General features: G+C 60.1%; 1 protein-coding gene across 5 annotated transcripts; it reads left to right on the top strand.

Moving 5' to 3' along the window:
- TEAD3 (TEA domain transcription factor 3) lies at window positions 1-25,924 on the top strand. Of its 5 annotated transcripts, XM_054804032.1 has the most exons (14): window positions 1-188; window positions 12,066-12,319; window positions 15,503-15,567; window positions 17,489-17,551; window positions 17,683-17,745; window positions 20,334-20,345; window positions 20,669-20,806; window positions 21,036-21,079; window positions 21,190-21,251; window positions 21,607-21,740; window positions 21,840-22,013; window positions 22,189-22,329; window positions 22,565-22,717; window positions 23,207-25,924. In XM_054804032.1, exons 2-14 carry the CDS (start codon window positions 12,184-12,186, stop codon window positions 23,318-23,320), a joined length of 1,299 nt encoding a protein of 432 aa, XP_054660007.1. In that variant the 5' UTR covers window positions 1-188; window positions 12,066-12,183; the 3' UTR covers window positions 23,321-25,924. The 5 variants fall into 5 exon arrangements, with proteins under 5 accessions (XP_054660007.1, XP_054660009.1, XP_054660008.1 ...); XM_054804034.1 differs by lacking the exon at window positions 17,683-17,745 and having other exon boundaries at window positions 3-188; XM_054804033.1 differs by lacking the exon at window positions 17,489-17,551 and having other exon boundaries at window positions 4-188.
- The last annotated feature ends 1,025 nt before the right edge of the window (window positions 25,925-26,949 follow it).

Genomic DNA, 26,949 nt, shown 5'->3' with positions numbered 1-26,949 from the left:
CTTTCTGCTCCTCCCTTGCATAAACTTTCCCGTCCCTGCGCCTGGCTCCGTGCGCGGACCCGGGAGCCCGCCGCGCTCCCCGCATTCCTGCCGCCCTTCCCGGCCCGGCCCCGGTCCGGTCCCGGTCCCGGTCCCGGTCCCGGTCCCGGCACCCACGGCCGGCCCAGCCCCTCCGGAGCACGGAGCAGGTAAGTGCTCGCCGGGAAGAGATTCCCAACCCCCCTCCCTCCTCCTCCTCCTCCTCCTCCTCCGGCGCCTCCTTCCTCCCGGCCCGCAGCCCTCCGGCTGCACCGAGCCCCGGCGGAGCGTAGGGGTCGGTGGGGTCGCACCAGCCCTCGCCGGTCCCCCCCGTCCCCCGCAGCCCGGTACCTTCCCCCCGGGCCTCCCCCCGGGGCTCCCCCGCCTCTCCCCCCGCGACGGCCCCCGATGGGGTGTGCGAGTAGAAGGGGGCACAGCCGAGGTCTCGCCAGGGTGTCCCCAACCCCTTCCCCATCGGGTTCCCAGGCTCCTACCCCGTCGGGGCTGCGCTGCCCGACACCCCTCCACCCCACCGGACCCTCCGCTGGGTCCTCCCCGCTGCGGCGCATCCCCGGGGTGCGCGGCGGGCGCGGGCTAAAGGGTTACAAAGAGGCCTTGTGTATGGTATAGCCCATACGTCGGGAGCGTGGAGGGCGCGGGCGCCAGGCGTTGTATAAAGCGATAAACCGCCCCGTCTGCCTTCTGGTCCTGGCCGAAGCCCCTCGGGAAACAGCGCGGGGGGCGGGGGGCCGAGGGGGGTGTGGGGGCCACACGCGTGTCACATTACATGTGTGTCACACACATGTAGGGGATGACCATATGCTGACTGTATGCTAAACACTTTGTGCCTCGTCATAGGGGTGCATTGCTAACGAGGCAGCAATTAGGTGTATAATTTTCAGCCGTGTGTCATCTTTATTATTATTATTATTTTATTTTTATACCCTTCTTGGGTTTGGGGTTGTTGTTTTTTTCCCCCCTAACCCCCTTGGAAGGAAAATAAGGCCAAGCCCTCGCAGGGCCGCCCACCTCCGCCTCCCAAAACCACTCAGGCTCTATGCAACACGTTTGGCCTGTGCTGACTGAGAAGAAAAAAAAACCCCATATTTTGGGTAGAAACCAGCTGGAAATGGTACCAGAGACTCTTTGGGGGCAGTGAGCACCCCACAGCCCCTCATTGCTGTTGGGTGGTTGGCATGGGGTGGCAGGGGGAGAGGTGATGGCAGAGGTTTGGGGGGTTTTTGGTGCTTTGCGGGGAGCCAGGGCGAGCTGGGCCGGGGGACTGTCCCACCGGCAAAGCGATAATCTCCGGTGTCAGGCGCGCTGGGGTATTTTGGGCACCGGCGTCCTCTCTCTGCTCCTATCGCTTTACCCCGCGCGGGTACGTGCACGCCGTGAGTCAGGGCTTTGGCACAGCCCAGCCACTCCAGGGGGCCCTGCCAGCAAGGCCGCCCCCCCCCCCCCCGCCCCCGCCATGGTTTTGGGGTGCTCGCAATGATGGGTGGAAAATTGGGGGTCTGCTAGGCTGGTGACCCCCCCCATGCATCCGCTGGCCCTGGGGGCCTCCGTGATTCCAAAGCCCTTCCCTGCACCCGGCTTTCAGGGTGGGTCATCAGGGTGGGTCATTTGCCCCAGGGATGGGAGGAAGAGGGTCCCCAAAGCAGATGGGGGGCGGGTGAGGGCTTGCCAAGGTCACCTGTTGGTAAAGCTGGGAAGAAATGGGTGAGGGGTGGTGGGGCTGGGACCCTGCTGGCAGGGCAGGTGACGGTCACTGCAGCACTGCCCAAGCAACGTTCCCGGCACTTCCCCACCAGAGAGGACTGGCATGAGTGTCCCTTTGGGAGAAGGCACTGGATGTGGCCCTGTTTGGGTTTGCAGGGCCAGCATTCCCATGGGAAGGGGCTGTGGGTGGGTGTAGGGTGAGAAGCTGCCCCTCCCAGCTGGGTGACACAGGGGGACATTCCCATTCCCAGGGGACCTTGGGCACTGAGCTCCCTCCCTGGGGCAGGCATGCGGCTGGCACTGCACTGGCTTTTCTAACAAAAATAACCCTTCAAAAGCGGCGGGCTCTGTGGCAGGCTCCAGCTGCCTTGCATAAGTGGCACCCGGGTATTTTGAGGACCCTCATCCTGACTGGGGTGACTGCGGCATTGAGGCTTAGCTCGGAGCAGGGGGATGCTTCGACCAGGGCATTTTGGGGGGCAAAGGGGCACAGAGATGAACATTCCAGCAGCTGTCCCACCTCTAACATCCCCCTCCTGCAAAGCAAAACCCCCTCCAGCCTCCACATCCATGAATAAAAAGGGAATTGCATCCATTTCCCATGACATAGAGTCACTATTTATCACGATACCAGAAACAGCATCTCCTTTTAATCACTATTTAATCCCCATTTTGACACCACCAAGCGGGTCAGGAGGTGAGTCCCGGTGGCCCTGGCACTGTGCCGAAGGAAGAGGCCTTTTCCTGGTGATGTGTGAGCAGGTCGCGGCTCTGGGGAGGTGTGGGTGGCAGTGGTAGTCAGCTATAATTAATGTATTAAAAAGCGAGTAACCTCGCAGCTCCCGTCAAACATGCAGAGAGCACGAGGCTGGTGGCAGGTGAGCTTGGCGGTGGGAGAGGTGTGGGCATGCAGCTGATGGAAAGGGGGGAAATGGGCAATTTTGGGCTGTTAGCAGGGAAAAAATATGTTTTCCTGCCTTAGTGCTTTTTCTCCCATCTGTGGGAGCAGAGGATGGAGAAGAGAGGAGAACGGGCAGTAAAACCCTAACTAAGGGTGCTGCCAAGATTTGCATGGCAAGAGCCATCCTGGGGCTCTTTGTGGGGCTGGGACCCCACTGTCCGTCAATGGACAGGATGGATGCTGTCCAAAAAATGCCCCATCTCTAGTAGCTTCTCTCTCTTGTTAAATCCTTGATGGCATTTGCAAGGGGCTGGCAGGGCTGCCATGGTGTTTGCACCACCTTGGGCACTGCTGGTGGATGAGATAGAACCAAATACCTTTGATTTTGGGAGCTCCCATCCCTGGGGAATTTGCCGGGTGGCTAGGCTGTGCTCTGAGCTTCTTGGCTGTGTGTCCAAGGCTTTATTTGGGGTTGGTGCCTGGGCTGGGAGCGTGCCGGGGGCCGTGGCAGCCGAGCCCAGGCACCTGCGTGTTGCGGTCGGGGCAGGCACCTGAAGCGTGTGGGCGTTCGCTATTGCCACCGTCACGTGGCGGCTTATGAAATGTTTTTTTGGAGGGAGGGAAGGTAATGATGGGGTGAGCCGGCAGGGCCGTGCCCCGTGCCAACCTGCAGCGGGCACGCGGCAGGAGCGGCTCCCCCCGTGCGATAATGCGTGGCCAGATCCTGTTGCGGGTCTGGACACGCTGCTACAACTCCCGGTGCTTCGGTTTACCCACCTGTGAAATGGGAGCGAGGGGCCCTGACAAGACCTCCTCGTGGTGCCAGACAGCCACTCACCTGCCTGTGGCAGTGGGGAGCAGGGGGTCATGCGGTGCCACGTGCCGTTTTGGGCTCCCTGTGCAGCTCATTGCAGGGTTTTGTGGTAAGCACGTGTGGCTGAGCCCTTTGGAGGCGATAGGCACGCTCCACAGTCTCATCCCTGGGGGTGGCAGCTGGTGATCCTGTGGGGACAGCGTTCACGTAGGGCTCTGCATTGGCACAGCTGACAGGATCCTGCAGGTGAAGGGTCCAGAGAAACACAAGTGTCCAATTGCACGAAGCACGTGCCATCCCAGCAATGCAAATCCCACTGGAGCGTGTCCCCTCACCTGGTCCTGAACGGATGCAATGCTCTGATGTCCCCAGCATCCCCCCTGTTACATGCCATGAGACAGCAGCAGCACTGAAACCCCGTGCCCACTGCACATACCACCGCCACCACCTTCCAGCTGGGCACTGGCTGTGTCACAAGATGCACTAAGTCTCAGCAGACTAAAGCTGACCTGGAGCTTGTCCTTGGCCATCCCTTTACGAGCCAGAGGCACAGAAGGTGGCTTCAGCGCACTTCAGGGCTGCGCTTCACCCTGTAATAAATAATGCCGGGAAACGCTTACTCGCAGGTGGCTTGGGGCTGGCTTGCGAGATGTGAGCAGTGGAGGAGGCTGGTTTATCCCCTTCCCCCTTGCTGCTGGGAGGATCAGTATGGACCCGGAGCATGTGCTGGCAGAGCTTCCTCGGCTGCGGGGGGCGGCCAGGGATGGGACAGCAGAGCTGGAGCTAATTTTAGGAGGGGGGGGGGCAGAGCCTAGCGGGAAGCAGCCGGCCGGAGGGATGCGTCGTGCTATGGTGCCCACAAACATTGAGAGCAAGGACTGGGGGTCCCTCTGTCTGAAGGTGCTGCCGTGGGTCATGAAGGTGACCCCACATCAGCAGCCTGACTTTCCACTGCGGGGAAGCTGTGCCACCGCTGATGCCCCGGCTGCTGGAGGGGCAATGGGTCTGGGGACGCATGCAGGGGCAATGTCCCGGATCCCTGGACACCTGGTTTGCATTACCCAGGACGTGGTTGAGCCCTGCACTGCTCCATGCCTCAGTTTCCCCATGGCCATCTTGCTAACGCCCCCCCCCAGTGGGGTGCAGTGGAGGCAGGAGGGCTGGCCGGGCTCAGGGATCCTTGCCTGGGAGCGCCAAGCCTTATTATTTCCCCACGACTGTCTCCTCCTCACTCCTTGTAAAATTAGATCCAGCTGTTCACAATAGCCACTAACTTCTCTCCGGAAGATGTTCAAAGTTTACAGACGCGGAGCGGCGCGGCGTGCATGGAGGATGGGCTGCCGTTCCCATGCCAGCTCCTCTCCGCCTGCCCTTCCCCCAGAGGCAGCCAGCTCCTGCCTTCCTCCCCCCTGGCTTAGGCAATTCGGGTTTAGGAAAAAGCACACCCGCATGCAGGCACGCAAGCCCCCAACCCAAGCGAGCGTCAGGTTTTTATTAGCAGGAAGATCTAGGCGCTTCGCAGTCCAGGAGCAAAGGTCTGGTGCAAGACCCCGCTTTTTCCCTGCCCAGCTTCTTGCCTACATGCTTGGTGGATGAGTTGGGCAGGGCGCTTGCTTGGTGCTCGCTTGGTGCTCGTTGGCACCTGTGCTCATCTATGGCATGAGTTTGGGCTCCAGCTCTCACACGGGGTGGCCGCTGTGCTCTGCTCACAGCCTTGCCCAGGTGGCATCACAGAGTGGAGGGTCAGGGTCCAGCTCCAATGTTTGGATATCAGTGTGCCAAGAAGGGGGCTAGCGCGCTGTGCCGGGCTCTCCGGCACTCTTGGGCCATGCTTCTTGCTGGAGCTCCTTCTTTTACCAAGAATACTGCCTTCATGTATTTTTAGCAACTTTCCTCCCCGAGGATTCCAGAGCAATTTTTCAATCTGCGGGAGCAGGAGTTGCTGTGCCCATATCCAGCTCTCAGCTCGCACAGGGGCGAGAGGTGCTGGGGGAAGGTGATGCTCTGCCATGGGCACCCAGCACCCTCCTGGTGTGCACAAGAGTTTGCTTGCTGGGCTGATCTGGGGTGGTGGCACACCGTAAAATGGTGCTAAACCGAAATATCCCTTTCTGGGAATAAATCACCAATGCAGTCTGTGTGGAGCAGTGCATACCTGCTAAATGCAACTCCTGCATTAAATGCAGGACCTCAGCTTGGCGCTACCCTGGGCTTTGTGAACCCATCACAGAGGGACATGCCTCCTCACAGGGGTGACAGTGGCCAAGTGACATTGCCGTGTCGTGTTTTGCCCCAGATTCTGGCAGCCAGGGACATCTCCGTGCCTCAGCTGGGCCTGACAGTCCCTCACTGCCTTGTGTCTTGGGTGCCTGGGTGGGGGATCAGCTCTTACACCCCTTCACCTCATTGGGTTTCTCTTCCTGGTGGCTCAGTTGGGAGCACTGGGGTGCTGGCCCTGGGGTCTGGCGGGTGCTGCAGCACAGGCAGCGGGTGCAGCTGCTCCCTGGGCAGGGTTGGGTTTCGCGGGGGCGGAGGCAGCTGGGGGCGGGTGTGAAATGCATTGCAACCTTCCTCCTCCTCCTCCTCCTCCTCCTCCTCCTCGCTTGGCAGCCGGTGTTCCCCGGAAGACTTTTTCCCTGGCCCTGCTGCAATGGCATTAAATGGGGTCAGCAGCACCCAAAACTCCTCCGTGGAGGTATTTCTCCTCCCAGGAGTGTGTCTGAGAGCTGGCAGGGTACCCGGGGCATCTGGCCCACCCAGGCGGTGGGACATCATCCCACTGCAGGCACGGGACTGCCTGGCCCTGGGCTTCCCCAGGGCTTCCCGGTCCCCTTGGGACAATTGGTGCTGGGAGTCCCTGGGGACTCGGGACACAGTGGCCACCCCGAGATCATCTGCAGGGGATGGTCAGTGGGAGACATCCTGGGATGGCCATGTTTTGATGCAGGAGCAAAGCAAATTCAGTGGTCCCCAGTGAGTGCCATGCCCAGTGCTGGCCGTGCCACAGGCCACTGGCGCTGGGGGTGTCACGGGGTGGCCATGGCCCGTCCCCAGCAGGCAACTCTAACCCTGTTGTTTCCATGCAGCTCGTTTCATAATGCAGAGAGCAATTAATGCTGCAAAAGCTTTCTATTTATGCGCTGCTGGGTGAAACACCCTGTCGTGGCTGGGCAGGGCAGCTGTAATTGGGCCAGGGAGGGAAGCTGGGTTATGGTGTCCATCTGTCCCCTGCCTTCAGGTCTTGGACCCGGAGGCTTGAGCAAAACTGGCTCAGGTCCTTCAGCAACTGAAACCCAGCTCTACTGCCCTGCCGGGGCTGGAGGAAGAGGAGGAGATAGAGGGGTTTGTTTGCACTCCCGCAGTTCTGCCATTAGGAGGAAGCATCTCAGGCTGTGCCCTGGGGTTTGCTCGATCCCTTCCCTCCTCCCTGCCCAAATTTTCTCTGGGCAAATCACTCAAGTTCTCCACTCATTCGCCCATGGTCATTCAGGATGGGGGGGCTGAGCATCCCTTGGCCTCACACCGCTGGGTGAGGACCAGCCACATCCCTGCTGGGTGGGGGCTTGGGGCTTTGCTGGGAGCTTGGGGGACCCTTTGGCTGTGGGGGTCCAGCCGAAGCACAGGACACGTGCCTGGGGGAGCCCTGGAAGCGCCATGGACCCTGGTGGGATGCTGCCACGTGGCCTCCTGCGGTTTCCCCGCTCCGATTGCTTCCTGAGCTGCCCGCCAAGCCGGAAGGGACAGGAAGCGATAGAGGGGAGGAAATTAGTCGGGCTGTCTCACGAGGAGCCGGCATGGCACACAGGGGGCTCTGCTACTGCCTGGGTCCCCAACCCATGCCAGAGTTTCCTCTGGGGAGAAGGTGGCCAGTCCTCCCTGGCAGGGAGGTGTAAACCTGGGTGGAAGAGAGAAGGGCAGCTGGCCGCCCTTCCCTTCCTGAGCTGGGGAATCCCTCACCACAGCCCCAGAGCTGTTTGGAAGAGGAGCGCGATGTAAACAAACCTTCCACCGCCCTCTCCTTCGAGCTGGGTCTCACTCGACCACTGCTGCCTGCCCTGACGGTTGTCCCCAGGACGGCTGTGTGCCAACCAGGACGGTGTCCCTTGTGGGATAGGGGCAGAGTCTGGGGCAGGATGTGGGGCAGGCATTCCCGAAGGGTCCCTGGCCGAGTTGCCAGGGATACGGGGTTCCTGCAAAAAGCACTTGGCTATTGCAGGAAAAGTGCTGTAGGGTCACGCTTGGCCAAGCCAAGAGTGTCTGGGTTCTGTGCACAGTGCTGGGGTTGGCAACAGATAGGGCAGCATGTTCCCTGGCGTGTTGTGACCTTGCTGGCGTACCCCAGGGGCCCCAAGGCTTTCGAGTTTGCTTTGAAGGGCTCTCCAGAGCTGGTGGCCGTGTCGACAGTGCAGGCAGCTTTTCTCCCAGCCTGGTTCCCAGCCGTCTTACAGAATGGGCACAAGCAGCAGCAGGCACTCCCCTGCCTGAAACAAGGAGCACATTAATGAAAGCCTCTGCCTGCCTACAAATTGATGCCTGCTGTCAGACCCCCAACGATGTTCTTGCTGAGCCCCGATGTGCCAGGGGGGTGTGGGGAGGAGCTGGGGTGCCCAGGTGCCTTGGCTTTGGGGTTTACTCATTTAGGGTACTGCAATCTGCTGCGTGATGGAGCAGCACCTCTCGGCATCCCCGCAGGAGAGCTATCCCCGAGGACCTCACTGCCGTGGAGCCAGGGCAGCTTCTCAGCACCTCTTCTGAGCTGGCCCCGGTGGGAGGCTGCACGCTCAGCAGCAGGGAGGATGAGAGCTCCTTTCCCCCATCGCCCCTGGGGTGCAGGTGCCACTGGCTATGGTGATGGGGAGGGGGTGATGGTGGCCTTGTGCATCGCCCTGCTGGGGCTTGCGGCAGCGCTTTGCCTGTGCTGGTGCGAGGCTGAGCGCCGCACTATGCCACACCTGCCCGGGCTTGTCGGTGAACTTTTATCCTTTCGCTGTGGGGTCTGAGTGCAGGGGGGGCAGGGAGGAGGGCTGGATTGCCCCAGGGCCCCCACATGGGAAGGCAGCTTGGAGCCGGGATGCAGCCAGACACAACCCTCCCCGCTTTGCAGGGTCTGCTGGCCCCCTCAGTGTCCCCAGCACTGTGGGGGATCATCCTGTGGGGTCTTGGTGCTGCCCCACTGTGGGTTGGGGAAGCCCCAGATAAGGATGGGACCTTGGGGCCGCTCTGCCCCACACCTTGTCCCCCCGGATGGTGTCAGCTGGGGACACACGGTGCTGCAGGCCCCCTCGTGCAGCGGATGCCATGCTCTGCATCTCTGGCAGTTCAGGGGGATGCTGTGGCAATAGCCACATAGCCACCCCCCAACACACCCCACACCCACCCCCCCCCCCCAGTTTGCAAAGGTTGAGGGAGTGGCAGCCCAGGGGCTGCACCCAGGGAGGGGTGACATGAGACCAGCCAGGAGGGCAGGGGTGGCTGAGTCCAGCAAGGAGCATGTCAAGAGGCTTCGGTCCCTGTGCCGTGATACTGGCCAAGGCAGGGCTGGGTGGCACGGTGGGGTGCTCAGCTGGGTGGGTGGTAGACCATCACCCTGCTGCTTTGGGCACACCTGGGTTCTTGGCTGTGCGCCCTGGCGCAGCCGGGACACAGGGATTTGGGGTGGCATGGGGGCTGCCGTGACTCGTCGTGCATTATATGGGGCAATGCTTTTGGAGCTGAGCACGCTGGGGAAGAGGAACACACCATTCCCCCCCAGGTTGGCAGCACGGGACAGGGATGGGGACAGGGTGCTGCCCCTTGCCTGGTGACTTTGCAGGGGCGATGGGTACTTCTGCCCACCTTGCGGCCCCACAACCCTCAGCTCTGAGCAGTGATGTCCCTGTGCTCCCTGATTGCTATCGCGGCTGGTTGTGCTGGTCCCGGCAGCACGCTGCTCCTGACCTCATCACCCGCACCCAGCCCCAACAGGGTGCCCACCACACCACTCTGACCACAGCTGCTGCCTCCAAAACGTTTCCTTCCCCCATCCACCAGAAAATACCCATCTCCCGAGCACCCCTCCTTCTTTGCAACTCTCTTCTTTGCTTTTGCAGAGTTTAAAGAGGCTTCTCATTGCTTTTCCAGGCTTTCCAGCCCCAAGCAGCTCTCGGTGCTTGCAACCCTGCTGCCTGCACAAGCCCCGGGTTTCCCTTGTGCCCCCCACACGTGGTGTCAGGGCCGAGCTCTGTCATCCCGTGCGAACACTGTCCCTGTCTTCTGACGCAGCCTTGGCCTTGTAGGGAGATAAGGGCTGCCCCAGCAGCATCCTCCCCTGCCTGTTCTAGGCACCCATCCCACACCCGCTGGGGGACCTTGCAATGCTACAGCCCCCCCACTCTAGCACCCTTTAAAGCCTTGGGCTGCAGTGTGGCACCCCACAAAGGCAGGGTGCAGAGGGGCAAGTGAACTGGGTGCAGGGACTCTCTCCTGGCCAGGGTGCCAGTGAGCACCCCTGCTCATGGGTGGGCACGGATGGGGGAGCCTCCCCACTGCAGATTGGTGGCCCTGGGGTCCCCAAGCCCCACGGAGATGCCTGGGCTGTGGGAGGGGGCTTCTCCACCTGGTCCCTGGGGATCAGCCAGGAGGCAGGAGCTGGCGACATGTTTTCCAGCAGGTCCGGTCCCCTCCCCGCCCGGAGCAGGTCTGGCTGGCGGTCCATCCGCAGGCCATCCAGCCATGCCGGTTTCTTAATTGCTCCTGTTGTTGGTGTTTTGTAAGGGCTGGGTGGAGCACGGCGCTCGGCTGTGCCTTGCGTCAGCATGGTGCCTTGCACCCTCCCTCCAGGAAATCCAATGTCTTGGCCTGGCCAAAAGCAGGTTCGGCGGAGGAGGAGGAGCTGCTTCCTCACACCTTGGCTGGCCCTGGCATCATCCTCCCTCCTCTCTCTCAAAAAGGCTGGGCTGGGATTTCCCTGCCGGAGGGGGGGGGGAGTGGGGTGGGAGGGGGCTGGGGTTGCTCGGGGGCGCTAGGGAGCTCCTGGGGAGAGGGGGGGCGGATGTGCTGCAGGCAGGGTGTGTGGGCAACTGGCACCCTGCCTGCGTGTGCAGTGCCCGGCACAGGGACGGTGACCCAGGGCACTGGTGATGCTGCTTGTTCCGGGATCCTGCTTGCAGTAATGCGGCCAGCCCTATAGATTTGCTTTCAGCCCTATAGATTTGCTCTCAGCCCTATAGCTTCGTCCTTGGCCCTGTAGCTTTGCTTTTGCTCAGCACCCAGCTGAGGCAGCCGTACACCCAATTGTAGGTGCCGCATTGGGACGCAGCCCTGCTGTGCTCGCTGGGCTGCAGGGGCAAGAGCGGGGAGGGTCCCGCCAGGGCTGTCCCCACGTGCCACCCTTGCCGTCCCTGCCTGGTGCCTGGTCCTGGTGTCCCCCTACCCTCCCATCCCCAACACCCCGCTTGGTTTGGACAATGCATCCCTCCCGGGGGCTGCCCTGTGGAGCACCCCAGCAGCAGGCACAATCGGGGTGCTGTGGGACTTGGGGTGCTGCGGGCCCATCCAGCACTGTTGCCGCCATCCCTCCCTTGGCCGGCTGGCTCGATCCTACAATCCAGTTCTCCTTATTTGGCCACAGTGCTCGGCAAGAGGGGGAGCGGCAGGCGGGGGGGACAGTGGGCAGGGGCGGGTGGCGGGGACCGGAGGGGCTGACATCACATCACAGCAAGGGAGAGAGAGATGGGGGGGGGGGGGGAAGTTTCTTTTTTTATAAAAGAAAAAAAAAAAAAAAAAAAAGGCCTCACAGCACGCTTGAGCCAGCAGGCTGCTGCAGTTCCTTTAAAAGGAGATGTCTGCGCCGGAGACCTTTGTACACTCCCAGCCCGTCCGGGAAGCGCGGCGCAGGAGACACCTCTCCGCTCCCACCGCCAGCAGCTGCCGCCAAACATGTTATTGCAAAACACTGTGCCGAGAGCTGGGCAAAAGGAGGAGGAGGAAGGTTGAAGGCTCCCCAGCATCACCCACCAGCCGGGGAGCACCCGGGGCCCTGGCCGAGTATCCTCGGGGCGGGGGGGGCATCTTCTGGTGCCAGGGGCAGGGCTGCTGGAGGGCTCCGGCCACCTGGTTCCCATTAGTGGGGTCTGGCTTGGAGCCGCCCAGCGTCTCCCTTCAAATCCTGGCTCTGCCTTTGCCAGGCGCAGCAGAGTGGGGATTTTTGAGGCAGGGGAGGCTTTTCAGGGCCAGCTTGCCAGAGGAGGTGGCTGAGTGGCAGTGGGTGCTAGTGAGGGGTCGGGGCTCACAGGCTGCAGGACTGCTGCTGCCCCAGCCCGAGGCGTCACCCGTGGGCACCATGTGCCTGAGCTCCTTGTAGGGATAATGCAGCATCTGAGCTGTTTCATTCCTAAATTTTATTTGAGTGGACCCTACGTGGTTGCTTGTGGCTCTGGAAATCGAGGCTCTGTCCCAAAGGAAAGCCTGTATCTGTCTCTGATGCCCCTCACCAGGATGTTGGTCCAGGCCCCGGGTGCGAGTGGGGACAGGGTTGGCACTGGGGAGAGACCTGGGACCACGCTGTCATTGCAGCCCCATACCCCCGGCAAGGATCTCCAGTTCTAACGGGTGTCCCCTGTGTCCCGGCAGGTTGTCGCGTGTCCGTGGGGGCTCGGGGTCGGAGCCCAGAGCAGCCAGCACCATAGCGTCCAACAGCTGGAACGCCAGCGGCAGCCCCGGGGAGGGGCGGGAAGATGGCCAGGACGGCATGGACAAGAGTCTGGACAATGATGCCGAGGGTGTGTGGAGTCCGGACATTGAACAGAGCTTCCAGGAGGCGCTGGCGATCTACCCCCCCTGCGGCCGGCGGAAAATCATCCTCTCGGATGAGGGCAAGATGTACGGTGAGTGATGGGGGCAAGGACAGAGGTGGCAGGCAGGATGGGGCAGCCAGGGCTGAAGCAAAACCTCCTGCCTAAATCCACACTGGGTCCTCGCCCTCGAGCACCCCCAACCCCGAAAGCAGCTTCTCCAGGTGCATCGTGGAGCTGGACTGGGGAGGTGGCAGTGACCCACGTCCCCTCCCTCTGCGCTGGCTCTCCCTGCTGCTCCCTCCCTCTCTCGGCCCTGCCGGACCGACTGGTTTGGTGAAGCCGTCAGGCAGGGAACGGGTGTGGGCAGGGACTGGGTGCAGAACTGCCGGGCCAGCCCCAGCCCTCCCGCTCCCATGTGCCTCTGCACCACCCCCCAAACCTTCCCCAGCTGGACCCAGCCGCAGGGATCACCTGGTGGGGAGGGCCACCCACCCCCCCGCCCCAGTGCCACTGGCACCCAGCTTGGATTTCGATGAGTTTGTCGGTAGCAGCAGGGCTGGTCAGCCCCAATGGTGCAATGAGTTTGAGAGTGGTCTCAGCCTGGTTCCTGGTGTTTCCCAAAATGCCTCTGTCTTGGTGGCTCTCTGCAACAGGGAGGAAGAAGATGAGAATGGACAATGCAGGCAGGGGGTCATGCTGCCACCAAAGAGTGGTGGAAGGTGCCATGGTGTCCCCATCCCTGCCGGGATAGGGGCTGGCCCCTCCTCCCCTCCACCTCCCATGGTGTCACCCACAGGGCTGGTGACCTCAGAGCTGCGGATGGGTTGTCACATTACTGTCACTCCATGATGATGGAGGGACCAGGGCCAGCACCTCCATCCCCAGCCTCCAAAATACACCTGCCTGGGATGCTGCCATCACTGGCAGTGGCTTGCCTGCCATCAGTGGAGAGGGGCAAAGGGGCCAAGGCTTTGCAGTGAGGACTGTTCCACTGTCCCCATCCCCACGCTGGCTCCCTATGCCACCCTGCTTGCTGGGGCCCCCAACCCAGGCTGTTGGGGCTGGTGGCTGGGGGTGCTTCCCAAGTGGGTGCATTTTTTGGATTTCTCCAGGAATAGCTGAAGTGCCGCCGGGAGCCTGGCCCTGTGCAGCGCGCCGAGCCCCGACCGGTTTTTCCAGCCTTTCGGAGACATCTGGCAGCTGCTTAAAGAGGCAGTGGCCCCCCGCCAGCCTCCTGCCTTTCATCTCCCCCCACCCTCCCCAGCATCTCCCCACCAGGACCCCTGGCCAGAGGTGCCAAGCTTACCAGGACCCCCAGGGCCACCAGCAGCACAGACGATGCCGGCATCTGACATAAAGGTGTGCCGGTGCCGCTGCTCTCAACCACCACCCCTTTTTTGGGGGGGTTCCAGGGGACACCCATGGCCACGCCAGCCCGTGCCCCATTGATGCCAGTGGTGCGGGGGTGGTGAAGGGGCCGGGTGAGGGGCGCGTGCCCTGGGAGCAGGTGGGAGCTGCAGGGGGAGCCGGGCTGGGCACGCTGGCCCCCACTCTTACTCGCTGCCCGCCAGGTTATTTTTAACCCAGCCTGTCCAACTGGTTCATGTGGTGGTGTCAGGGGAGAGGAATTTGGGGAATGTGGTAATTTGGAGGAGGACATGCCCTCTCGGAGGGAATGGCACGGTCCTGGGTGAATCACTGGGGCAGAGATGGGGTGCATGGGCACAGGGACGGTTGCAGGGAGGCTACAAGGTTGCAGCCTGGGGCGGTGGCCGGGACATTGGGCAAGGCAGGAGAGGTGCAGGAGATGCTCAGTGCTGGCCACTGGGTGCTGGGCACTGGGTGCTGGGTTGGCACTGTCCCACCGGGGTGCGTGAAGGCACCTGAATTTATTTCCGATATTTATTTCCCAAGGGCTGGGTAGGGAAGGGAGAGGACAGGACTCGGGAGCGGGATGTGCAAAGGAGGGTGCCGCGGCGCTCGGTGAAGGTGTACCCCAAGCTGGGACTCGGCACTGGGGTCCCCTCTGCCTGCACCCCCTGGGCAGCACCCTACTGCGGGCATCATCTCACCTGGGCTTAAAGGACATGCTTGGGGACCTGGCCCTCACTAGGCAGTAATGAAGCTGCAGAGCTGGTGCAGTCTGGGGGTGGCAGGAGGAATGGGAGCCATGCTCGGTGTGTCAGAGTGGCACTGGGGTGCTGCACTGGCCATGCAAGGGGTGCCCCCATTTCCAGGGGTGCAGGGACCCACAGTGGCCCTGGCTCCCCACCCACCAGCTCCTGCCTGGTGCAGGCACCCCAAAGCGCAGCCGTCCCCTGCGGCACCTGGCCTTGTCTGTCCCCATGTGTCTGTCCCCCCACCAGGAGTGCCCAGTTGCTCCGAGTTGGGAGGGGGCCAGTTGGGATGGAAGAGGGGGACATGTATTTTTTTTTTTAAAGGGAATTTTTTTTTTTTTTTTTAAAGCCGAAACCCGCTCCAAGGGCATTTCGACAAGTTCCAACCGCGACCATCTGGTCCATTAAAATAAATCTGGCGTGCCTGGCCGCCCCCATGTGCGGGGGGTGCGGCGGCAGGGGGGGGCCGGGGCCGGGAGAAGAAAGCTCCCAGCTGCTCTGACGTTTGAACGTAGATTGGCCACAGCTGGCCCCTAAAATGTGGCTCAAAAGCAACTTCTGCTTCAAATTAGACCCAGGACGTTAGGAAATACTGGTGGAAAGGCCAGCATGACTTGCAAACGGGAAGCAGGGTGCCGGGGGGGATCCCTGGGACCCCTGTGGGAAGGGCTGCGGGGAGCAGGTTGATCGGCTTCCCCGTGGGTGCTCCCGCTGGGATGGCTTTTGGGGGTGGTCCGTGGTTGCCCATGTTTGGGGACACTGCTGTGGCATGAGGTTCCTGGTAGCTGCCACCCCTCTCTGAACCCCCCCATGCCTGCCCCATGGTGCTGCCAAACCCATTGGGGTGGGGGCCACAAGGTAGGTCCTGCTGGCCTGGTGGGGGGCTGGCCACCCCCATGTCCCCTTGGGCTGCCCCAACGTCCCCTCGGACCAGACAGCCATCATGGCAGCGCCATCTCCCGGCAGTGCCTCCCTCATTAAGGACCAGCCTCATTAATGACCGGCTTTGTTAAGGACCAGCATCACCAGCCTGGGCTGGGCACATCCCCACCTGGGCTGGGCAGGACAGGGTAGGGGCTGGAGGCACCTTTTGGGCCTGATGCCCCTGCCCCCCTCCCCCATTTCCCTGGGGCTGACCCTTTGGCTCTGCCGGCAGGTCGTAATGAACTGATAGCCCGGTACATCAAGCTGCGGACAGGGAAGACACGGACGAGGAAGCAGGTGAGGCTGTCACTCTGCTTTTTCTTTTAGGAGGGTTTGGGGGGGGGCAGGAAGGGGGTGCCAGGTAAGCCCCGGGAGAGCGGTAGTGCAGCTGTGTCGCCCGTTCTCTGCGTCCCTTCCTGGAGCCACCGTCACTGCCAGCAGGACCCTCAAGCTTCATCTGCAAGCACAAACGCCCTTGGGCTGGTCTATGCCAGCCTGATCTGGGGATGCCCTGAAATTTGGGGTATGGGGACAGGCAGCACCCAGGCCCCCCTGCCTGGCTGGGGTCACCCCACAGGTGGCAGGAGCCCTTGAAATCTCCATCCAAGCAATGTGTGCATCTATGTGCATCTCTCTGCTACTCCACCTGGATCTGAGGACTGTTCCCACCTCTGCCCCTTGCTGGGCTTTATGACACTTGTGCCAGATGCTGCAGTGAAGGCACCCCGAAACCCCTTGGCTGAGAGCAAGCCATCCTCATCCTGGCCGGGGACAGGCTGTGTGCTCTGCAGCGCTGGTCACGGGGAGCCCCGAGGTCCTGCAGAGCCCTCGCCGTGACCTCACTGCCCTGCAAGGTTGGATGCTGGGGCAGGCAGTGGTCAGGCAGGGATGCTGGCAGGGCAGGTAGCACATGACGGTCCCCTTTTGCGTGCACAGCGTGTGCGCAGGGTCACATCCATCCCAGTTGCGAGCCCTCACTGCATTTTCATGCCAGAGACCAAACCTGTCTGAGGACCAGACTGCTGCAGCTCTCGATGTGACATACCTATTTGTCCTGCATCCGGAGGCTCTTTCCTCCCCTCCACAGTGCTGCCTGTCCTGGCAGAGCTGGTGGCCCTGGATGCTGGGGAGCAGATGCATCTCCCACCATGGGGGCACAGAGGGGTTTGGGGCATGTGGACACTTAGGTTTGGACTGTTCTGTGCCATGAGTCCCTGCAAGAGAGGGATGCTGGTCCCCCGGCACTAGGGGGGGACATCCCTCCAGGACCGATGCTGGAGGGAGAGGGACAGGGTCCAGCCACCGTTGTTGTGTTCAGGCCAGCAGTGAGCAGTGCTTTATTTTTGGCTTAAAGCCTTAACTGAACTCCCTGGGCCCCCCCTCCATGGGGGGAAGGATGCAGCGCTGGGCAAAAGCGATACTCTGGGAGGACTTGGAAAAGGCACAGGGGAGCGTGCATGTGGCATTGTCCCCTCTGTGCAGTTGTGTCTTGGACAGCCTGGGGTCCCTCCTTGGACAGCCTGGCACTGGTGTGAGGAGCTCACTAAAATCAGTGCCAGTGCCTGGTGGGTGCAGGGACCTCCACCCTGCCTGGGGCTTGGGGCAGGCACCCCAGCCACGCTGCACCTTTCCTGCCTGGACATCAGCCCCTTTTCTTTGGATCCTGCCCATCTCAGGGTCTGGACACAACCCCACCCCCCACTTCTCACCTTTCCCACCTGCAAAATCAGCAGGAGCCCTGGGGAAATGAGCCGGTCCCTTCTGAGTCTCCTTTGGGACCAGCAGTCCTGCTGCAGCCCCACCTGAGGTAACCCAGGGGCACCCCAAACCAGCCGGGCCGTATCCTCAGCGCTGTGTGCAAGCAGTAGATCATTGCGCTCACAGGGGCCAAGGGGCGTCTGTCTGCCCAGGAAGTCCCAGGAGATGGTAAATGTGGACCCCCCCCCAACTGCAGCAGCTTCACCCCAAGGAGCTTCACCCCAGCCGGTGGGGGGGGGGGGGCCACAAACCAGCATCAATCAGCGCAGCGCCGGGGTCCCCCCCAATTTTCCTCCCTCCAGCTCACGGCAGGCAGAGGACCCTCACCATCTCCAGGACCATCACCCCGGAACCCCTTGCACTCCCCCCTCTTCCCCGGGGACAACATCCCACCTTGCACAGGGGAACACATCTTCACGCTCTCTGTATTTTCCTTTCTGAACGGCGTGGCGGGCGCTAGGTGTCCAGCCACATACAGGTTCTAGCTCGGAAGAAGGTGCGGGAGTACCAGGTTGGCATCAAGGTACGTTGGCGCCCTTGCCCAGGTGTCCGTGGCGGTGTCTCTGTGAGCATGGGCAGCCCCTCTCCTTCCTTTTCCTTTCCTCTGGTTGACGGCTCTGCTGTTCCCCCTCTCCTTCTGCTCTCTCTCTGCAGGTCTCTAGCCACTTGCAGGTTCTTGCCCGACGGAAATCTCGTGAGATTCAGTCCAAGCTGAAGGTACGCGTTTCTCCCCCCGCCCCGCCTGGCCCCCCCGCCTGCTGATGACTAACGCACTCGGCTCTGCGGTGTGCTGCTTGCTTTCTTTTATACCTCTCTTTTATGGTGGTTTTTTTTCTTCCCCCTCCCTCGGCTCCTGGTACCGGATGGCTTTTAGTGGCATCATTATGGGATGTCCAAAGAGAAGTGCAAGGGGGGGGGGCTGCAGCTTGGAGGCTGGGTAGGGACACCAGAGCCCTTCCCTCTCCCCCAGGAAGGTTGAATTTGGGTGCCAAATCCCCTCCTTTTGCCCAGGCAAAGACTCCGCCATGGGGAAATGGGGGTTTAAACCCTCATCCAGTGATGCACAAGGGCCGTCCCCTCTTTTGGGCCATCAGGGGTTCTCCCAGGAGGGGAAGGACACCCCCATAGCAGCCAGCAAGGTAAAGTGAGGTTCAAGTAAGGGGTGCAAAGGGGGCGTGCACACATGCGCACGCACACCCCCCCCCCCAGCTGAGATCTGGCCCCACTCATGACAGGTGCTGGTGGGACATGGGCAGAAGCAGAGCCCCTGCAGGCTGCCAGCCCGATGGCTTTGATGCACCAGGGTCTGAGTACGGCCCAGGTGGCATCTCAGGGATGTGGGTGGCAGTGGGTCCAGATGGGGCCATGCTGCCAGGGAGGGCGCACGGTGGTCCCAGGGAGGGGGCATGGTAGTGCCGGGGCAGCCCGTGGTTCCAGGGGCCAAGGGAGCCGACTGAGGAAAAACTGGATCATCCTCTCTTCTCTGGTTGGCTTTTCTTTCCTTCCTTCCTTCCTCCTAACTGGAGCCCAACTAACCCTTCCGTAACTGTTCCCACCGAGCTTTGTGGCGGTGGTGGGGAAGGTGATGATGGGGGGTGTGGGCAGAACTGGGGGCATTGCCGAAGGACCGAGCCCTTCTTGGGTCAGACCCACTCGGTGCAAGGTGGGGGACAGAGCGGTCCCCACTGCACGACCACCCATTGGGGACAGCCAGCTCCAAGCTGGACTTTGCAGCCTGGGATGCTCCTGAGTTAATCCCTTGCACTGCCACCCTGGGGAGCATCTCCTTGGGCAGGCTCCAGGGGGGACCTGCTGCCTGGCCGAGGCTGTGGGAGCCCAGAAGAATTTTCAGTCCCCTGCCATGACCTCCCAAAAGCATCACCAGCTCCCTGGGTCCCAGTCCTGGGTGCTGTGTCCAAGCCGCTGGCACTGAGGCTAGCAGCAGAGGACAGTGTCAGAGCTGGCACTGGCATTTTGGTCCCCAAAGCTTTAAGGAGCTCCAGCTCACACTACCCAGGAGCCCACCAAACTGTGCCCTCCAAAGCCAGGGACCCCAGTGCCCCATGAGCAGGGTGCCATGAGGGTGCCCATGCCCCCTCAGGTTTGCTGGGAGAAGCCAGGAGAGGGCACCCAAAACAACGTTGGGACACTCCTCTGGGCTTGGACATCTTAAACCTAGCTCCCAACCCCAAGTGGGGCAGCCGGGGGGGGGCAGGGGGCAGCAGGGTTAGCAACAGCCTTTCCCCCCCCGCCCCCCCCCCAAAAAAAAAAAGGCTTTTCTTGCTGCACAGCGCAGGACAAGAGGGAGTCAGAGGCAAGAGTGACCTGGGGGTGGAGGCTGGTGTCCGTGGCTGTGATCTCCATCCCAGGCCATGCTGCCTGCAGGCATCCAGCAGGGAACAGCCAGGGCAGAGATCTCCCTAAGCGATATGCTGTGGATGCAAAACGTCCCTTCCCAGCCATACTTGGAGGCAAAGCCTGGCACAGGCAGCCCTCTGCCCTCACCCAGAGCTTGTCCTGTTGAATGGAAACTCCCTTCCGTGAGCAACATATATATTTTTAAGCTGCAGTCACATGCGTGTTACGGCTGCCCAACATGTGGCTGCATGCCCACACTCCTGCCCTGTCCCAGGTGAAAGAGAATAAATGAAGCGATTGATCCCCGAGGAAGATTCAGAGGGAAAACAGGGTGTGCGGTGGGACCAGCACACCCGCGTCCTGGTGATGCGGCTGGAGGAGCAGCCCTGGGGCAAGACCTTGGAGCCCTCTGCGCCTGCCCCAGAGGTGCTGCGACCTCTGGAGCAAAAGGGAGAAGGAAAAATAATTGGTCTCCTATATAAATGCACAAGGCGTACAGGAGTTTGTGCCCCAGCTCTTCCATGTGGTTCCTGTAAGGGAGTTGGTGCCGACGTCCCGGGGCAGCTGGGTGCAGGTGCCCTTTGCCTGGCAGGGCAGGAGCCGGGCGACTCTTCCTCTCTGTGCCCAGGCTGCAAGTGTTGGGGACTGCTGAGGAGGTTGTAAAGGATATTAAAAAGTCAACAAAGGTGCAGGCCTGGCTCGCCACAGTGACCTCCTAAAATAGTAGGGGGCTTTGGCATCCTGTTTCTGGTGGGATTAAGCCTGGGCATTTGTGCCTACCATGTGCATCCCCTGGTGACCAGCCTGGTCGAGGGGTTTGCTGCCTAAATTGGGCTGTGGTGATGAGCCGTGGTGGGGGATACACAACTTGGAGGGGTGCACACTGCCTGCAGGCTCCCACGGTGCTCTAACCTGTTTTTTTTTTTTTCTCTTTCTTTTGCGGACAGGCCATGAACTTGGTAAGTTGAGCTTGAATTTGTGGTGCCTCTTGTTCCCCATTGCCTTTCACCCCCTTCCGTGGAGGGGCTAAACCCTTCGTGTCCCCCAGGGGAGCAGGAACACCTTCCAGACCCAGCAACTCCTGCCCAGGGGAACATTTGCAAGCTTAAAGCATTAATTAACATGGGTGAATTTGGGGAGGGGGAGGCATATACCCACCCTGGCCCCTTGGCCTGGCTACATGACAAGCTCTGTGCTTTGAAAAACCTGCCAGGCATGGTCAGATTGGGGGAGGGCCTTAGTCTGCCTGTGTAACCTCTATCTCCCTCCTGTCCCCTCCCAGGACCAGGTCTCGAAGGATAAGGCTCTGCAGAGCATGGCTTCCATGTCCTCCGCGCAGATCGTGTCGGCCAGCGTCCTGCAGAACAAGCTCAGCCCCCCGCCTCCTCTTCCTCAGGCCGTCTTCTCTGCTGCCCCCAGGGTGAGGACAGCCCCATGCCCCTTGTATAGGGACACCCTGGGGTGGAGGGGGACACAGATCCCCATGCCTGAGCTGCACAGGTGACAGTGGGGGTATGTTTGATGTCCCCTTGGCCATGGTGGCAATGCAAGGAGGGCTTTGGGGGGCTCCTTGCGGTTTGCAGTAGGTGAGGAGGGGAATTTGGGGGGTGGTCAGAAGCCGCTGACTCTTCCCTGTGCTGTTCCCCCAGTTTTGGAGTGGGCCTATCCCAGGACAGCCTGGACCCTCTCAGGAGTAAGTACGAGACCCCCCTCCACTGTCCGGCGCCAGGCAGGACCCCCTCCTTGGCAAGGGCCTGGGGTGACCCGGGCCTCATTAACCTAACGATGCTCTTTGCTTTCCAGCATTAAACCATTTGCACAACCAGCTTACCCCATCCAGCCACCCATGCCTCCATCACTAGCCAGTAAGTGCTGACCTTGCCCCCTTGCAGGGCTTCCTGTGCACCCCTGCTAGGTCCTATTTGTCACCTGTCCTGTGCCACCCACCTGTGGTCCAGTCCCCTGCCCTGCCGGGGGAAAACCTTGGTCTAAACCCGGCCAAAAGTCCCAAGGTGAGTGGGACCCTGCTGTGTCCTCCCCTGTCCCTTTCCACCCAGGAGCTTGACTGGCATATCCCTTGTTTTGGCCACCCCATGGGAAAACCCTCGTGCTGGGAGATATGGGAGGGTGGGGGGTGCAGTAAGGACAGAAGTGTTGTGGTGGTGCAGGGGGGGCTCCCTCTGGCTCACGGCTGCCCCTTGTTCCCGGTGCCCTTCCCAGGTTATGAGCCCTTGGCTCCGCTCCCACCAGCCGCCTCGGCCGTGCCCGTCTGGCAGGACCGCACCATTGCCTCCGCCAAGCTCCGGCTCCTTGAATACTCCGCCTTCATGGAGGTGCCACGGGATGCCGAAACGGTAACGGTCCCCTTCGTGTCCCCACCACCCATGGGGTGAAAGCATCTTGCTTTCATCTGACCTCTCTTTTTTAATTTCCCCGCCCCCCGGTCCTTACAGTACAGCAAACACCTCTTTGTGCACATCGGTCAGACAAACCCCTCATACAGCGATCCGCTGCTGGAGGCCGTGGACATCCGCCAGATCTATGACAAGTTCCCTGAGAAGAAAGGTGGCCTCAAGGAGCTCTATGAGCGTGGGCCACAGAACTCCTTCTTCCTCGTCAAATTTTGGGTACGGTGCTGGGAGGAGGAGGATGGGGAGGGTTGTCCTTGAACCACAGGCTTATTGCAGGTTGGGCACCCCGCCAATGGAGCAGGAGCATCCTGAGCAGCTCCATAAGCAGGTGTCTCCCGTCCCCATTGCGAGCTGGGCGTGATGGACCCTCTCCCCACTCTCATCTCTCCAGGCGGATCTGAACAGCACAATCCAGGACGGGCCGGGGACTTTCTACGGTGTCAGCAGCCAGTACAGCAGTGCAGAGAACATGACCATCACAGTCTCCACCAAGGTGTGCTCCTTTGGGAAGCAGGTCGTGGAGAAGGTGGAGGTGAGTCCCGTGCCCTGCTGCATTGGGAAGGGGTTGGTATTGGGTCTGCTGTGGGTCTGGGGATGGATAAAGCCCCAGGGCTGGGTGTAGGACATGCGGGTGCATGCCTGTCCCATGGGTGGAGTGGAGAGGACATCTCCACCATGTCCCACTTGGCCACCACCTGCTCATGCCCACGTCCGCCACAGTGTTTCAGCTGTCATGGGGCAGCTGCTCACTCTGCTGTTCCCTGCAGACAGAGTACGCACGGCTGGAGAATGGCCGGTTTGTCTACCGCATCCACCGGTCTCCCATGTGTGAGTACATGATCAACTTCATCCACAAACTCAAGCACCTCCCAGAGAAGTACATGATGAACAGCGTCCTGGAGAATTTCACCATCCTGCAGGTATCTCCCTTCCTTTTCCGGGGAGCGTTTCCCACCAGGAGCTTTGTGCCCATGCTTGCGTTTCCCCTACCATCACTGCTGTGTGATGCCCAGCCCTGGGGCACCCAGCCTTGGCATTGCACATACACTGGCTGTGCCTGAGCCCATGCAACCCCCCCCAAAAAAATGGGGTAGCAGATTTTTTTGTGGTGCAATTAAAATGGCTGTACCTGAGCCCATGCAAACCCCTGAATTACAGGTAGCAAATCTTGATGGTGCAAATAAAGCGACTGTGCCTGAGCCTGTGTAAGTCTCCCAAATAATTGGTAGCAAATTTTTGGTGGTGCAATTAAAGTGCCTATGCCTGAGTCTGTGCAATCCTCTGAATTACAGGGAGCAAATCTTGATAGTGTAAATAAAGTGGCTGTGCCTGTGCCCATGCAACCCCCAAATAACAGCATCTCCTCATTGGCACAGTCCCCTCCTAACGTGCTCTCTGCTCTGCCGCAGGTTGTTACGAATAGGGATACCCAGGAAACCTTGCTCTGCATAGCCTTCGTTTTCGAGGTCTCCACCAGTGAGCATGGCGCCCAGCACCACGTGTACAAGTTGGTCAAGGACTAGGGGCCCTCGGGGACGGGCAGGGGCACAAGGGGTGCACAGGGGAGGGAGGGGGCCATGTAGAAAATCCACCTGTGCCTGTTGCCTCCTGAGAAGTCATTTGAAGAGAGGAGGAGGAGGAAGAAAAACAATAGCCAAAAAAGACTGACTTGTGATCGCAGATGTTTTCTACTTAGGAACAGTTTCTTTTTTTTTTTTAAATAAATTTAAAAAAAAAAAGAAGAATGGGAAAGGAAGCATAGGGAAAAAGGAAACCTGCGTCCGGCGCTGGATGGGGAGAGACTGGCCTTTGGTGTCACCGATGAAGGCCAGGAGCCTGCTATGCCACCACCAGCAGCAGGACGTTGGAGTGGAGGATGACCCCTCCTTTTGCCTTCCCCCTTGCTTGGATGAAGTCCCTGTCCTGAGGGGAGAGAAACGAGCATGGATGGGCTGGAGGACATGGCATCACGCCAGGTCTGGGCCAAAACCGACTGGCATGGCAGCGGCTGCGGCATTGGTACTGCCCGGCAGAGCCCGGTGCAGTGGGTGGCGGCGGGGACATGGGGATAGACGTGCTGAGGTGGGAACAGGTAGGAGCATGGCAGGGTGGTGGAGGGGGATGCTGCTGCGTCCCCAGGGACCAGCACCTGGGATGCTCCTCTGCCTGGGACACTGGGAGTTGGCAGCACTGAAAGCAGGAAGGCATCAATGATGCAAACCATTTTTTTTATGGCTCTTTTTTCCCCTTTTTTAAATTAAAGTGCTTTTTGATACTTTTAAAAAAGACACCATGCTTGTAATCAGGATTATGCCCCGCTGCAGTGTATGGGACCTGCCCCCCGCCACCCACCCCACGCTGGTGACTGGAGGAGGTGACGCAGAGAGTTGGAGCTGTGCAGCAAAATTGGCAGGCACGGGGAGCTGGCTTGTGTAGGGATGTCTCCATCACTCGGGTTGCTGCAGCCTGGAGGCTGGTTTTTATGTGGCAGTGGGATCCCCTGAGCTCTGTGTGCTTTCAGGGATTGCATTTGGGGGCGGCTCAGGCTAAACGTACCCCTCTGTAGTCACTTGCTGAAGAGTAATGAGGAGAGAGCAGTGAGGGTGGATTTGCCTGATTTACTTTGCATGTGTACCTTTTTCATCCCCCCCCCTTTTTTGTGTGTTAACTATTCTGGTTTCAGCTGCTCCCCACAGCCGCTCCGGCTGGCTTGCCTGCATCCCATGGGAAGCAGCCAGGGAAGCAGTTCATGCAGGGGGAAGCATGTTGTGCAATGCAGGACCAGGCTGCAAGCGGGCAGAGTTTGGGACAGAGGTGACAAAGAGGGGACAGAGGACAGGAGGGACACCAGGACAAAGAACTAGGTCTGCTTGGAGGTAGTTTTGTGGCTGGTCCTGAGGGTGCAGCTCCAAGGGCAGAGCTCGGGGAGAGCATCCCCAGGGTGCAGGAGGGACGCAGAGAGACAGAGGTTGAGTCTTGTGGCGGTGGCATGGAGCAAGGTGGCAGGAGGCTGGCAAGGGGACAAGGAGCCTGAGAGGGGCAGGTCTGGGTGGGTTTCTCATGCCGGTGGGATAATGAAGGCAGCAGGAGGTGCAGAACCAGGTGCTGCGGGAGGGCAGGAGTGGTTTGAAGGGTGCTGGAGCCCAGGATGGGGGGACAGAGGGGTTTAGGCTTGATGCTGCCGGGTGCGGAGGAGCAGGCTCAACCCCAGGAAAGGACCTTGGCTGCCATCGCAATGCCACATGTCCCACGAGGCACAGGGACTTTGACCTCTCACTGCTGGGAGAAGCCACCCATCCCCGCGGGACAGGGCAGAGCCACCCCAGCCCTGTGCCCGGGCAAGGACTCGGTGGTGGGGCTGGACGGAGGCAGCTGTGGTGAGCTGGGGCGGCTGGAGCAGGGGAGAAAGAGAGAGGGAGAAATCCAGGGAAAGGCATCAGCATCCCATCCCAGGGCTGTGCTGAGGCCACCTGGCTGAGTTCTCATATGTAGCATGTTTCTTTGTTGTTTCGTGGTTCTTTGTCTTTCTTTCATTTCACTCACTGATCTAAAACTCTGGGAATGAAAACAAAACTTCCCCGCCATAAAACACAGGCATGCCCTGCTCCTGGCCCTGCTGGGGGACGAAGCTCTTTGTTAACTGGACCGGTTTGTGCCTCCATCCCTCCCTCCATCCCTGCATCCCTCCATCCCACCTGCACCGAGCCCTGGGGCACCCACCTGCACCCCACGCACAAGGTGCCTGATACCCCCAATGGCCCTGGCCGGTGTTTAGCAACAATCCCAGAGACACCTTCTCAACCCCCCCAGCCCCTCCGTTCTCCTCCGGTGTATTTATGAATTTCACATGAAGTACTGTTTTATTTTTTTAAAGACTTTGTAAAGCTTACCAGGGTTACATTCACCATTTTTAGAGCTGTGTCAGTCCACAATGTTAAAAATCCATTTTTTTATGTATTATATTTTTTGTGTATTTTTTTTTAATCCAGCTGTGATGGGTTGTATCATATATTTGTTGTGTTTACTGTATCTGTCCAACTTCAAAGAGAGGAGACTGTGGAGCTCCGAGAAAACTACGGTCTGCTGAAAAAACACATTAAAATTATTTGTTCATGGGTTGACTCAAATGGTTCTGAAGTTCATATTTTTTTATTTGTTGTGGTTTTCTTTGACAGCCAGGACTACGAGGGCTGCTACAGCCTGTGAAACCCCTTGGTTGGGTAACACTTCTCCTGGGACACCAACTCTGTGCATTTGGATGCCACATCCAGCAGTATTTTGCTGTGGTTTGCATCACTGGTGATGGGTTTGCTTGGGAAAGATGACTGCTGGGTTAGACTACCCCATAGCAAATTCTTCCCTGGACTTCTTCACAGCATTACTGGGTTCAGGGACACATATTTTAGGGGGTCGCATCCTTGCCCACACCAGCATTAGGTGACAGAGGGCTGAGTCTGTCCTACCAGTAAGAAATACCCATCAAAGCCTTGCTCACAGTGCCTTGGCTATTCAATACACCCCACTCTGTCCCAGAACCAGGGGACCCAGAGGACATAGTTTAACACCGATCACACTTCCAGTGCTTCTCCCCTTTCTGCAAGCCAAACCATCGCATTCAGGTGCCGGCAGAGCCCTGGTACCCCAGGCAGTGCCATTACTGCCACTGGCTTTGCACATCCCAGCCACCTCTGGACGCAGTTCTTTTAGCAATGATGTACAAATCCTCCTGCTGCTGTCCCTCCAGACTCAGGATGGCATCACCAAAGGAGTTGGGGGGACCCACAGCCCCGCTTCTCCTGTTAGCACCCCCTCCCCTGCTCTGCACTGCAGGCGGGGTGGTCGTGCATGGCATTAAGGCATCCACCACACTTACTTCTAACCAGGCTCCCTATGGAGCTCATCCAGCCTGGGCCACATGCAGGATCCAAAAAGAATCCGTGACAGCGCAGTCAGGCTCAGTGCCGTCTCGTAGGTACTGAGGACACCACTGCCCCCGGAAGAGGCTGCGGGATGTGTATGCAATGCTGGGGGAGACCTTGGAGGAGAGCTGGCCCCAGTATTGGGTAGCTGCTGCCTTTCCCAGCCCGGGCCCTGGACCGGACCTGCTCCCTCCAGGATAGGCGAAGCAGCAGGAGCGGGGGGGGGGGGGGGG

Source organism: Grus americana, chromosome 25 (assembly GCF_028858705.1).
Source record: "Grus americana isolate bGruAme1 chromosome 25, bGruAme1.mat, whole genome shotgun sequence".
Lineage (NCBI taxonomy): Eukaryota > Metazoa > Chordata > Aves > Gruiformes > Gruidae > Grus > Grus americana.
Note: the sequence above shows the minus strand (reverse complement) of the source record. Positions and strands in the feature narration are given on the sequence as shown.